This window comes from Macaca thibetana, chromosome 3 (genome assembly GCF_024542745.1).
Source record: "Macaca thibetana thibetana isolate TM-01 chromosome 3, ASM2454274v1, whole genome shotgun sequence".
NCBI lineage: Eukaryota > Metazoa > Chordata > Mammalia > Primates > Cercopithecidae > Macaca > Macaca thibetana.
In genome coordinates, this window is record NC_065580.1 from 29,388,446 (window position 1) to 29,402,265 (window position 13,820).

The 13,820-nt window shown below is 50.2% G+C and overlaps 1 protein-coding gene across 9 annotated transcripts in view; it reads right to left on the reverse strand.

Moving 5' to 3' along the window:
• Positions 1–10,130: 10,130 nt before the first annotated feature.
• NRF1 (nuclear respiratory factor 1) overlaps positions 10,131–13,820 on the reverse strand; it is a 149,161-nt gene continuing 145,471 nt past the window's right edge. For 8 of the 9 annotated variants that reach the window (XM_050782538.1, XM_050782542.1, XM_050782535.1 and 5 more), the window contains one exon: positions 10,131–12,202. In XM_050782538.1, the coding sequence (XP_050638495.1) occupies positions 12,039–12,202 (164 nt within the window). In that variant the 3' untranslated portion in view covers positions 10,131–12,038. The remainder of the gene's footprint in view (positions 12,203–13,820) is intronic. The other variant, XM_050782544.1, reaches the window with a different exon arrangement.

Consider the following 13,820-nt stretch of genomic DNA (forward strand, 5'->3'; position numbering starts at 1 on the left):
CGGGCCCTGGCAGCTGCTCCCAGAGGCTGCAGGCCCCGTGCCACACAGCCAGGGGAGGGGCTGCACTGTGGCCAGTGGACCCTGACCTCCCTGGTGTGCCTTTAGCCCCTGCAGAGACTTCTGCCTTTCCCTAGGAGACATGGTTGCTGGGGGTGGCAGAGCTGGAAGCAGGGTGGTGGGAAGGCAGGACTGACCAGTGGGATGGCCCCCACGGAATGGAATGTCCCAGCTGCCATCACCACTGCCTCCTCCCCGTCTCTGTCCTGCCCTGCTCCACTGACCGTCCTCTGAGCTAATCTGACCACAGTATCCCCACCCTCTTGGGATAAGCCCAAGCGCCTTACCTGGTTTATGGGGCCTGGTATGACCCAGCCTTGCCATGCAAACTACCCTCCCACTCCCCCCCACACCTGTCTTCCTGCTCGCCAGGAAGAAATTATTTCACCTTCCTCATGCAGCCTGCCCTCCCTGCCAGCTCCTCCTCCCTTTGAAGCTGGTCAGGCAGCATCTCTCAAATGCCCTGTGCACACCTTCCCAGGCTGCCGGTGCCGAAACTACAGGGCTAGGGGTGAGGGTTGATGTTAGTGGGCCAGCTTCACCCATCAACTGGAGGATCTTTGAGGCCAGGCTGCATCTCACTCACACTTTCATGCCCAGGGCTGGCCTCGGCCTGGTATGGTGCCTGGCATGTGGCAGAGAGGCAGTGGAATTCCACAGACCTGGGTGATGCATTCTGACTTCCATACTCTGCCTAACCTCTGACCTCAAGCACCTCCGAAAGTCTGGTCGCTCCCCAGAGTCTCAGTTCCCGCAGTGGAAGGAACGCTCGTGCATGGGTAGCCCATGGGCCCCCTGAAGTCATAGGAAGGGCTGCCTGGCTCTGACCAGGGTGCACAGATGGCTCCACAAGGCAGCTCTTCCAGGTCAGGCAACTGGAGCCTGGGCACCTTTTGGAGCACAGAGTAAGTGTGTGCAAAGTACCATCAAAACCACATGTGAGAATCTCCCACAAAGACCATCTTTCCAGCAGAAAGAAAATGGCTGCATTAAGATCCCTATCTATCTATCTATCTATCTATCTATCTATCTATCTATCTATCTATCTATTTTTTTTAGTGGCATCCAACATTCCTGCAGGGGAAGAGGCAGGCTGTTAGGGCTGAACTTATCTGATCTTTTTTTCTTTTTCGTTTTCTTTTTGAGACAGAGTGTTGCTCTGTTGCCCAGGCTGGAGTGTGGTGGCATGATCTTGACTCACTGCAAACTCTACCTCCTGGGTTCAAGCCTCCCATTCTCTTGCCTTAGCCTCCCAAGTAGCTGGGATTATAGGTGCCTGCCACCAGGCCTGGCTAAGTTTTGTATTTTTAGTAGAAATGGGGTTTTGCCATGTTGGCCAGGCTGGTCTCGAATTCGTGGCCTCAAATGATCCTCCCGCCTTGACCTCCCAAAGTGCTGGCGTTACAGGCGTGAGCCACTGTGCCTGGCCCCCATCAATATTCTTGTTAAACACTAACAGCAAAGGGCCGGGCTTCCTGCAGGAGGCATGGCACCCAGTGTTGATGGGCCTGTCCTCCTGGTACACACAGCTCAACGAGGGTGCTGGGCCGGGCACGGTTACAAGCCCCACTGGGCAGTGTGGATGCGGCAGGTGTGTGTGGTACAGACAGGAAGAGGTGCTGCGGCTGGGGAAAGGTGTGGCCTCCAGGGCTGGGGTGGTGCATGGGCTCTGAGTGGAGCGAGCACCTACATTGAGCCTGAGTGGAGAGAGAGGGGGGAAGCATCAGGCCGCAGGGGGAGGAATACGGGGCAAAACGTGGTGCCTGGAAGGACAGGCTGCAGCCAAGTTAGGGCAGCAGATTCCCAGAGGAGAATCATGAGAGATGAAGGTTGTGAAGGCCTTGACGTTGCCCCTCAGTCTGGGCTCAGTTTGGAGGGCACCGGTGCTGTGGTGTGAGCTGGACCAGACCGGGGCGGTCTGGCTACCCAGGGCCTTTCTGAGGCTTACTCGCTGTATTGCTGTGCACTGGAAGACATTTCAAAACACGTAAGACCCAGGATTTTTGGTTTTCATTGGGGGCCACTCAGGAAATCCAGTTCACTCCATTTCTGGAAACAACTCACCCATCTCCAGCAAAATGGAAACTGGAGATTTTAGCTATGAAAGATTTGGGTGGGAATGTGAGGCTATTTTCAAGTAGTTGAAGGAATTCTAGTTCTCGGTGACTTAAGAGAGCAGAAGCAGGGGCAGTGGCAGACCCCAGACAGGCACGTTCTGTACATCACACACAGCTTCCTGCCTGTGCCACTGAGGGCCTCGGGTCTGAATCCTCCATCTCTGGAGATGGCCAAGCAAAGGTGCTGGGGTAGGATGCCAGCCTCAGGTGGGGACCAGATCAGATGCCCTGTCAGCATGACAATCCTGTTTATGTCGAGGCTGGTTCCTCACCCAAGTTGGGGCCTCTCACAACTCCCTAAATTTCCCAGCCATAATCTAGGCATTTAAAAATGTATATAATTGGGAGGCTGAGGCAGGCGGATCACAAAGTCAGGAGTTCGAGACCAGCCTGGCCAATATGGTGAAACCCCATCTCTAGTAAAAATACAAAAATTCCATCCTGGCTAACACGGTGAAACCCTGTCTCTATTAAAAAATACAAAAAACAAAAACAAAAACAAAAAACTAGCCAGGCGAGGTGGCAGGCGCCTGTAGTCCCAGCTACTGGGGAGGCTGAGGCAGGAGAATGGCGTAAACCCGGGAGGCGGAGCTTGCGGTGAGCCGAGATCCGGCCACTGCACTCCAGCCTGGGCGACAGAGCGAGACTCCGTCTCAAAAAAAAAAAAAAAAAATTAGCTGGCCATGGTGGCGGGTCCCCGCACTCCCAGCTACTCAGGAGGCTGAGGCATAAGAATCGCTGGAACCCGTGAGGTGGAGCTTGGAGTGAGCCGAGATCGCATGCTGCACTCCAGCCTGGGAGATAAAGCGAGACTTCATCTTAAAAAAAAAAAAAAGTATAAATGCTGTGATGAGAAAACTGAACACGAAGAGTTTTGCATTCACAGTGGATGTGTCTTTTCTCAAAGAGCAGAAGCTGAAAAGTCAGTCCCTGTAGTGGGAGGTGGGCAAGTCCTGCAGAGAGGGTTCTCCAAGCTCTGCTACACGTGTTGGCCCAGGCATGACCCCAACCTTCTAGGGATTGAGGCCTCTCATTGCACTGGCTTCACTGGGGTTTCCTGGGATGAGAAGCCTGCTGGAAAAGGAGGCAGCAGGCCTTGCAGTGGCAGAGAAGGCTCCATCATCAGATGCTAAAACCGCCAGTTTCAACTTTTTCTGGAGATGGACGAGTTGTTTCCAGTAATGGAGTGAACTGGATTTCCTGAACAAGCCTCCCATTGAAGAGGAAGCACAGCGCCCACTGGAGCTTGTCAGGGGAGGTGAGCCTCAGGCAGAGGTGCCCATCCCCCATATCCTTGGGGCAGGGTGGGGCTCATACTTTTATGAAAACGGATTTGTGTCTCTTAGGGTTGGGTGGAAATGGAACCTTTCATTGTCACCGACTAACTGAGGTGTCTTCTGTTCATGGAACCAAAGGCATCAGGTGTCTTGATTTGGTGGATCTGGACACAACATGGTTTTATTTTCTGTGGTCATTGCCTTGACCTTGTTTGACCTTGTTCTGTTGACTTTCCCTTCTAGCTCCTTTTTTGTTTTTGTTTTTTGAGATGGAGTCTCGCTCTGTCGCCCAGGCTGGAGTGCAGTGGCATGATATCAGCTCACTACAACCTCTGCCTCCCAGGTTCAAATGATTCTCCTGCCTCAGCTTCCTGAGTAGTGATCCGCCTGCCTTGGCCTCCCAAAGTGCTAGGATTACAGGCGTCAGCCACTGTGCCCAGCCCCTTCTAGCTCCTTAATGACATTTTGGGTGAATTCTGTATCTCTGTAAGCATGTACCATCATTCAGCCCATCGCTTTCAAGCTTCAGTCTCAAACTTGAGTTCAAGTACATTTGCTGCCCTTTTCCTGAGGGGAGGCAGGAGCTGGGTGTTGGGAATGTGGTGTGCCTGGTAGACACTTCCCTTCTCTGCTCATGGTCCAGATCCTCCAGAAGCAGGGCGTGGGGGTGTGTGTGTGGGGTAGAGGGGTTGGCAAGAAGGGAGGATGGGAAAGGGAAGGCAGAAATCCTTAAGCACTTTCCCCAGACGGGTGACCTTAATAGCTCCACCCATCTCTGCAGATCTCAGACCGCCCAACGTGGGGACCATTGGGGTGGTGGCCAGGGGTAGCTGGGCCCGTTGTATCCTTGTGCTCCCTTGGTTGGCGGTTCTCTTGAGAATGTGGGGTTCCAATATGGGGGATAACTCTGTCTGCAGTTGTGGCTCTGATCACCCATCCCGGGAAATGGAAAAAGTTGCACACCATTCCTTGCTCAAGCAGCCATTTCAGATGGCCAGTTCACCATACCCGTCTCCCCTCCATCCTTTCCTTAACGCTCTGTAAATAAACACTGAAATGCCACATGAGTTTGGCCCCTCTCAGAAAACTTTCAAAATTGAAATTGAGGTGTTAAGGTCTAAGAAAATAAAGCTATTTCTTTGGCTATAAAAATGTTGTGAAAGATGCGGAATATAAAATAACAGCGTTCTCTTAAAAACTTAAAAAAAGAGTACTTAGTGCTTTGTTTCTTCGAGTAATTGTGTCTTGTTCTCTTTCCAGTAATTCGAACCTCTTAGCCAAGACCAGAGCTAAATGGGCACCTTCATCACACCACCGACGTTGACCCCAGGCTGACAGATGTGACCTGTTTCCGGTGCTCTTTGAATCCTCATTTCCATTTGCTTTTCAACTTTATTGTATATATCTTTTTTTTTTTTTTTTTTTTTTTTTTTTGAGACAGAGTCTGGCTGTCACCCAGGCTGGAGTGCAGTGGCGTGATCTCGGCTCACTGCAAGCTCCGCCTCCCGGGTTCGCGCCATTCTCCTGCCTCAGCCTCCCGAATAGCTGGGAATACAGGCACCCGCCACCACGCCCGGCTAATTTTTTTTGTATTTTTAGTAGAGACGGGGTTTCACCGTGTTAGCCAGGATGGTCTCGATCTCCTGACCTCGTGATCTGCCCGCCTCGGCCTCCCAAAGTGCTGGGATTACAGGCGTGAGCCACCGCGCCCGGCCTTATTGAATATATCTTTTATGTAACTTACTTAAAGTTATTTTTAGGGAAATGTATAAAAAAACCCTGCTTTTTGGAATCATGAAAATATTTCAAGTTAGATTATGGTGATGGTTGTCCAACTTTGTAAATATACTAAAATCGTTCAATGGTACACTTTAAACGGATGGACTTAATGGTATGTAAATTATCTCAATAAAACGATTTAAAAACATCCTTTTTTTTTTTTTTTTTTTTTTTTTTTTTTTTTTTTTTTTTTTTTTTTTTTTTTTGAGACGGCGTCTCGCTCTGTCGCCCAGGCTGGAGTGCAGTGGCCGGATCTCAGCTCACTGCAAGCTCCGCCTCCTGGGTTCACGCCATTCTCCTGCCTCAGCCTCCCGAGTAGTTGGGACTACAGGCGCCTGCCACCGCGCCCGGCTAGTTTTTTTTTTTTTTGTATTTTTTAGTAGAGACGGGGTTTCACCGTGTTAGCCAGGATGGTCTCGATCTCCTGGCCTCGTGATCCGCCCGTCTCGGCCTCCCAAAGTGCTGGGATTACAGGCTTGAGCCACCGCGCCCGGCCTTAAAAACATTCTTGAGGCTACTGGGGATGGTGGGAGGCGGGGACGGCACACAGCTACCCAAATGACTCCTGATTTACTAAGGCAGGCCTCCACAGACCTAGACAGGCAGTGCGGCCCGTGGGAAGCCGAGGATGCCCGCGCCGTCATTACCCGGCTGCAGCACCCTGGGCCATAAAGGCGGCCACTGGCACTCGGAGGTCGCACTTCCCAGCCCGCTTCCCCGAGAGCGGCCCCCGCCTGCTGTCTGGACCAGGCAGTCCGGATGTCCTGCCATCGCTGATTGGGCTGCAGGGGGACACGTGGTCTCAGCCGGCCAATCGGGTGCGTTCCCCGACGGCGGCTCTGAGTTCCGGATGCGCGCTGGCTCTGAGAGACCTCGCGCTGCGCTCGCGTGCACCAGGGCCCGTCTTCGCCCCGGCCAACTGCGGGCTTCCGCGCTCACAGTCGGGCAGGTGTTGAGCCCCGGCAGGCCCCAGGCGCTTCCCTGCATCGAGGCCTTCAGGCTGGGCTGGAGGACAGGGCAGAGTCCCAGTGGCCTGCATTGGCTGACTCCTGCGGGAGGAGCGGGCGTCGGCATGGACGGGAAGACCACGGGCCAGGGACTCTCAGCTCGGCCGTGCCCCGCAGCCCCGCGCGAACGCCCTGCACCCAAGGACCTCAGCCGGGCCCGCGAAGTGTTCATCGTCCTTGTCGTTTGACCGCTGTTTTGGACAGATGAGTACCCAGAGGCCCAGGGTAGAGAGTCCTATTATGTGATGAGTTACCCCGATCTTTGGCTAACTTAAAAAACACTAGTTTCTTAAAAAAAAAAAAAAAAAAAGAAAAGAAAAAAAAAAAAAAAAAAAAAAAAAGGTCTATTTTCATGGTTGTTTTCTGCAACTATTTTGGTAAATACCAGAATTATACATTAATTTATTTGGTGTAAACGTTGCTCTTGCTCTGTATAAAAATAGCCCTGGTAAAGAAAATACCTAAATTCTTTTTTTTTTTTTTTTTTTTTTGAAACGGAGTCTCGCTCTGCCGCCCAGGCTGGAGTGCAGTGGCCGGATCTCAGCTCACTGCAAGCTCCGCCTCCCGGGTTCACGCCATTCTCCTGCCTCAGCCTCCCGAGTAGTTGGGACTACAGGCGCCCGCCACCGCGCCCGGCTAGTTTTTTGTATTTTTTAGTAGAGACGGGGTTTCACCGTGTTAGCCAGGATGGTCTCGATCTCCTGACCTCGTGATCCGCCCGTCTCGGCCTCCCAAAGTGCTGGGATTACAGGCTTGAGCCACCGCGCCTGGCCTCCCCATCTCTATTATAAATACAAAAAAATTAGCTGGGTGTGGTGGGCGCCTGTAATCCTAGCTACTAAGGAGGCTGAAGCAGGAGAATTGCTTGAACTCGGGAGGCAGAGGTTGCAGTGAGCTGAGATCATGCCATTGCACTCCAGCCTGGGTGACAGAGTAATGAGGCTCCATCTCAAAAAAAAAAAAAAGCATATCATCAAGTCATGTTTTTCTAGGCAGATTCTGGCACCAGCCAGCCTGCCCACCCAAGTTTGTATCTTTGCTCTGCCTCTTACCAGCAGTGTGAACTGGGCTCAGTTGTTTAACTTAACCTCTCTGAATTTCAGTTTGCTCATCTATAAAACGGGGATAATAGTATTTTGTGAAGGTTAAATAAGTTAATATATAGGTAAATCTTTTAATACAGTACAAGGCATATTGTAAGGGCTAAGTGTTCACTGTTATCACTGCTACCATACACTGTGTAGACAGACCATAGTTCTCAGAAGCAAGCTAGCAAAGCTTGAGCCCTGGACAGGGCTCAGGGCCCAGGCCTATTCCTGCCTCCCAAGGAGGCTCTAGGTTCTCAGGGGACCTTGGCTCCCCTCTGCAGATGACTGTTATCCCTTCTTCCTCCTTTCCCCGCTATACACTCCAGGCCACCAATACTCAACAAATGTTTGGTAGCAGCCCAGTGGTTTTCAGGAGGGAGAAATTCAAATTCAGAGGGGCTTGGGGACTAAGAGGAAACCCACGCTGAAAGCGATTTCAGTCGGAGCCCAGTCCCGGAGCCCCGCCTCCCCTCTCTATTGTACCTCTTCCTCCATGCTGCCGCCAGCATCCGGAGTGATCTCCAAGAGCTGCCTCCGGGAGTAAACAGCAGAGACCGGGTGGGAGTGCAGGGATGGGGCATCTGAAGCCCCAGTTGTGATGACCTAGGTGCCGCCAGCCCGCTGAGGTGGAGAGAGAGGGAAAACACGGGCTCTACTCCCTCACCCCACGTTGCTTCTGCTCCAAATAATTAAGCTTCACTTTCCTCCCTGATGAGTTTTGGTGCTGACACCAAAAGGAAATACCATGAACCTGTTACGACTCTGCCATGCCCAGAGCTCAAGCTTCGGAGGCATTACTGAGAGTGGGAGAGAGCCTTGCTTGGGCCTGAGTGAGGCCCAGGGCAAGGAACCCCTCCTCTGCTCTGCCCTACCGATTCTCCTCAGCTAATTTGTTCAAGTTCGCATAATGCCAGTAGTCACCTGTGTCACCAGTGGGCCTTCTCAGATGCAAGACTTAAAGCCAGTAATCTTAGACCAGTCTCCTGGTTTCTGTGAGCACCAGATCCTTGTGTGGAGCCTAGATGATAAACTACTTAACAGAGGACCTTTGAGGGGCTCAAACGTGGTAACAGAGCTCATTCTGCACTAGTGCTGTGTCCAGATGGTGCCTCATCACCTTGGACTGCAGCGCTTGGTTTATGTAGAGGTCTCCTCCTCTCTCCTTGTGTCTCACAGGCCACTACCACGCTTCATTCACCTGGCACATGACAGGCATTCACGGAGTTAAATGCAGCTGACCCTCAGGTCAGGTCTGGTCTACAGATGTGTTTTATTTTGCCTGCAGAGTATGTAAATTATTTGTTGCAATCACATTTCATACAAAAATCTGGATTCCCCAGATTCTCTGGACAATTTTGAAGATGGGGCATTAGGGTCCATCTTCAGCACCTAGGACAGGCTGCCCCATTTAGATAGATGCTGTCCACTCTGCCTGTCCCCATCACTCCCTCCTCTCACACGGGAATTGCCTCGGCTTCCCTTATTGATTTGACCTCCCTGGTCCCTGCAGACAGTGGAGTTAGCAGCTCCTGTTGGGTGACTTAGGCAGGAATGGAAGGGAAGGTCTCCATCGGCCCCACCAAAACCAGTTGTCAATACGTGCCTGTGGCAAAGGCAGCATCTGAGGCTTGCCAGGCAAACAGCAGCTAGAAGGCGCCTCTGGAGAGGCCCTTGGTCAGCAGGTATTCTAGACAACCCAGCTAGTTCATGGTAGTCAATAGCACGGATGTGTGGTTGATGAGGCTGCATTCAATCCTTTTTCTAGTCCATTCTCTCTGGTGAAAAATAGGCGAGGGTATGCCATGTGTGCAAGAAGAAGGGGGAAAGGTAGGCAGTTGGCTTCACCGAACCATTATCAGACATCAAGGAAAAGGCTTCTTGGCCTTCCCATCCAAGCATTCTAATCATGATCACCAAGAAAGCGGCCAAGACACCCAACAATATAAAGGAAGGGGTGGTGGGGGTGGCAGCAGGTCATTCCAGGCTGAGGCTAGGGTATGCACAAGGGTGGAGGTGCAGGCCACTGGGGTCTAGGAAGGTCCTAAGGATGGGGCAGGAGGAACAGCTGGAGAGATGACAGATGCCACGTTAAGAGAGTAAGCCGTGTGAGAAACCAGGGAGTGAGGATGCAGGGGAACAACTCATGGCTTGAGGCTTCTGCTTGGAGAAAGACAATTCACTTTAATAGTAATTCCCAAGATGGAGAGGCACCATCACTTACCCTCATTTTTTTTTTTTTTTTGAGATGGAATCTTGCTCTGTTGCCCAGGCTGGAGTGCAGTGGTGCAATCTCGGCTCACTGCAACCTCTGCCTCCTGGATTCAAGCGATTCTCCTGCCTCAGCCTCCTGAGTAGCCGGGATTACAGGCACCCGCCACCATGCCCAGCTAATTTTTGTATTTTTAGTAGAGACAAGGTTTCACTATGTTGGCCAGGCTGGTCTGGAACTCCTGACCTTAAGTGATCCACTCACCTTGGCCTCACGAAGTGCTGGGATTACAGGTGTGAGCCACCACGCCTGGCCTAGGATTTTTTAAATTAGATTTTTCTCCCAGAACATCAGTGTAAGAAAACAAGTTATATATGAAATGTATGAAACACAGCTGGTCTGGTGATGAGGCTCGCAGGGGGCTCTGGGCAATCTTCAGTGTCTTCTTTACGGAGGTCCCCAGCGTCAGAGTGGCACAGGTTGGAGACCACTGATCTCAAGGAGGACTACATTTTAGAAAGTAGAACAAGCTGCCCCAAGATGGAGTTCCTTTTGCCTAAGAAGCCAGGTGCTCCTATAGAGACGAACAATTCCACTTCCCGTTGCCACATTTTGAACTATTTATTGAATGAGGCAGTCAAAGACAGAATGGGAAACAACACAGAATCCATGCTCGGCTACTGGGGTTTTGCTTTTTTCTTCGTCTTGGCAACTTCTCAAACTATTTGGAGGTTACTTCACCACAAAGGAACATGGACTTTAAAGTCCCTGGACAACTTCACAATGACGATAAAAAATAATAATTAAAAAAATAACACATTGTAGAACTAGGACTATTTATATGTAAATTTCCCTCCCCTCCCCCCATTACGTACAGAAAAGAACATATAAAGAACATTAGATAGTTTTATATAAAACAAGCAAATACAAGAATCTGAAACTTCTCTCAAAGGTTGAGCAAGACGTGGAGAATCTTTTAATGTCGCATTAAAAAAACACATTAAATACACTATCACACACGTGGGGAGAGCTGGGAGGAGGGAGGAGGAGCTGTTCCTGTACTCAAGGAGCAGAGATTTGACCTGTCGAAAAGTCAGGTGAATTCAGCCACGGGAGACTCAGGGCTTGCAGCTGAGAAAGACAGAGTTAACGGTTATCAAGAACACCCAGTCAGTCAACACCCCCGAAGAGGCAAGCTGCTCCCAGCCTGGGCCTCCAGGCTGCATCCAGGAATATGGGCCTCCAGGAGTCCCTTCTGAAGCAGGGCCTGATCCAGGAACACAGCAAACACCCTCAGCCGTTTTCTATGGCCAGGTGTCCCTTCTTCCCTTCCGTGTACTGACCAGGCCCAACCAAGCTTAGCTTCCAAGATCACACAAGATCGTGGACGTTCGGGGTGCTGTGGCCACAGACCAGGTGTCCCTTCCTGTTCGTTCCAGCGCCTCCTCTGTGAAGCTACAGACAGCTAGAGAAAATTGCTCCCACAGGTGTATCCTGGTCTAGGAAGATTTTCCTTTCCTTCCTTTCCCTTCCAACCCCTCCAACCCCCTTCCCATCCCCTCCCCTACCATGCACGCACACATACAAGCACACTTACACGCACGCACTCCTCAAACCCCTAATACTTCTGTTACCTTCAGTTCATATATACGAGCAATTCAGGACTGACCTTAAAACCAGAGCAACATTTTAATAGTCATGAGATCAAGAAGGATTCCTGGGAAGGAGAGGAGATGGGAGGCTGAGGCCCGGGAGCTTTCGAGACATTCATCTGCCTGTGGCAAGGTCAGCACCTGGGCCAGCCCGAGGAGCGCCTCAGCTGGCAGACCACGCAGCCCCTGGACCTTGCAAACACATCTCTGACCCACCCCATGCTGGAGCCTCTTTCCTCAGGCGAGTCCAGCACGGAGAGTTGTGTGTGGCCACTGGGAGGCAGCTTTGGTGAAGGGCATGGTCACCTCCGCCTGAGTTTGTCAGTAGCTCAACGCATGACCCTGGTATGAACAAAAACTGGGTGAGTGTGTCTGGCCACGTACCCTACCACCCACTAAACTGGGTGAATTATTGTTTCCACAGCTCACCTTGATTTCATACAGATAATTCCATGCGGGTTTCATACATATATATATATGTATATATATACTTTATATATATGTAAATGTGTATGTCCATATGTACACATATACATATATTCACACTCACACATACACACACATAAGTATACACACACATTTCCGCAGAAAGAAGTCCTGCCACAATTTGGCTTTTTTGGGACAGTGAAATTGACAACGCAGTTTCTTACTCCACCAATCCCAGAAAATCAAGAGTGGTGCTTTAAAAAATGCAATTCCAAAATCCGCTGCCTTTCTTCCTTTTAAAAAAAAAAAGGTTAACAAAACTTTTCTTCCAAAGTCGAGAGACTTAATTCCATTTGATTGCACCTCTGCAAACGTGTAAAAAATTTTGAAGTAGACTAGAAAACGATGCCATAATATGGCTGTATGTCACTGTTCCAATGTCACCACCTCCACAGCTTGGCCGTCCATGGTGACTGCGCTGTCTGATATCCTGGTGGTCACAGGGGCCATGGCCACCTGCACTGGTCCGTTGCCCTGGGCGAGGCTGGTCACCACAGTCTGGTACATGCTCACAGGGATCTGGACCAGGCCTGGAGAGACAAAGAGAAGACCGTTAGTGGGGCTCAGGCTCAAGTTCCCGGATGCTGGCTCAACGGGGGCATCCAGCTCTTGCCTTTGAGGTATTGTGGTCACCAACCCCAGGTGATCACATACCCATGGCCCAGGCACAAAGACATCCCTTTCCCACCCATTAAAATTTTTTTCATTAATTTTTAAGATTTATAATTGATACATAATAACTGTTCATGTTTATGGGGTACAATGTGATGTTTCAATACATGTATACATTGTAGAATAATCAAATCAAGATAATTACCATATTAATCTCTTTAAAGATTTATCTTTCATTGTGGTGACAACATTCAAAATCTAGCTGTCTTGAAATATAGACCTCATTGTTACTCACTACAGTCACCCTACTGTGTAACTGAACACCAGAAGTTTTATTCTTCCTTTGCACCTGCTGGCCAACCTCTCCTGCCCCCGTCCCCAACCATTCCCGACTCTGGTAACTATTATTCTACTCTCTACTTCTATGAAATCAACTTTTTTCCATTTTAACTTTTATTTTTTATTTTTATTTTTTAAAGAGACAGGGTCTGGCTCTGTAGCCTAGGCTGGAGGACAGTGGCGTGACCACAGGTCACTGCAGCCTCGAACTCCTGGATTCAAGTGATCCTCTCACCTCGGTCTCCTGAGTAGCTGGAACCACAGGCATGTGCCACCATGCCTGGCTAATATAATTTTTTTTTTTGAGATGGAGTCTTGCTATGTTGCCCAGGCTGGTCTTGAACTCGTGGCCTCAAGCGATCCTCCCATCTTGGCCTCCTGAATAGCTGGGATTATAGGCGCAAACCACCAAGCCTGGCCATTTTAATTTTTTAAAAACAGACTATCAGGAAAGAAAAGTTTGGAGGAATTGTGGAAACATGCCTTAGGGTAGGGCCTCCCCAGCTTGCCGTGAGAGGGCCCTGCCTGCCTCTGCATCTAGGAAGCACAGGCCTGTCAGGTGTGAAATGTCCCCGGCCTGTCTTCTCCCTCTCAGAACAGGCCACCATTACTTTTCTTTGATATTTGGCTACACTGCCTTTTTCAACCCTCTTTCTGCCTATGCTCAAGTCTCTCTCAGCCTGAAAAGAAAAAACTTGTCCCTCTCCTATCCTGTCTTCTGGCCACTGCTCCATCTATGTGCCTTCCTTCATAGTCAAGCTTATTTTATTTATTTATTTATTTATTTTTAAAGCCTAGGTCACTTGTTTCCTGAGTTTTCGATTTCTTTTTTTTTTTTTTTTTTTTTTTTTTTTTTTTTTTGAGACGGAGTCTCGCTCTGTCACCCAGGCTGGAGTGCAGTGGCCGGATCTCAGCTCACTGCAAGCTCCGCCTCCTGGGTTCACGCCATTCTCCTGCCTCAGCCTCCCAAGTAGCTGGGACTATAGGCGCCCGCCACCTCGCCCGGCTAGTTTTTTGTATTTTTTTTTAGTAGAGATGGGGTTTCACCGTGTTAGCCAGGATGGTCTTGATCTCCTGACCTCGTGATCCGCCCGTCTCGGCCTCCCAAAGTGCTGGGATTACAGGCGTGAGCCACCGCGCCCGGCCGAGTTTTAGATTTCATACACCAGTAAAATGCAGAAACACATTTTGGTGTCA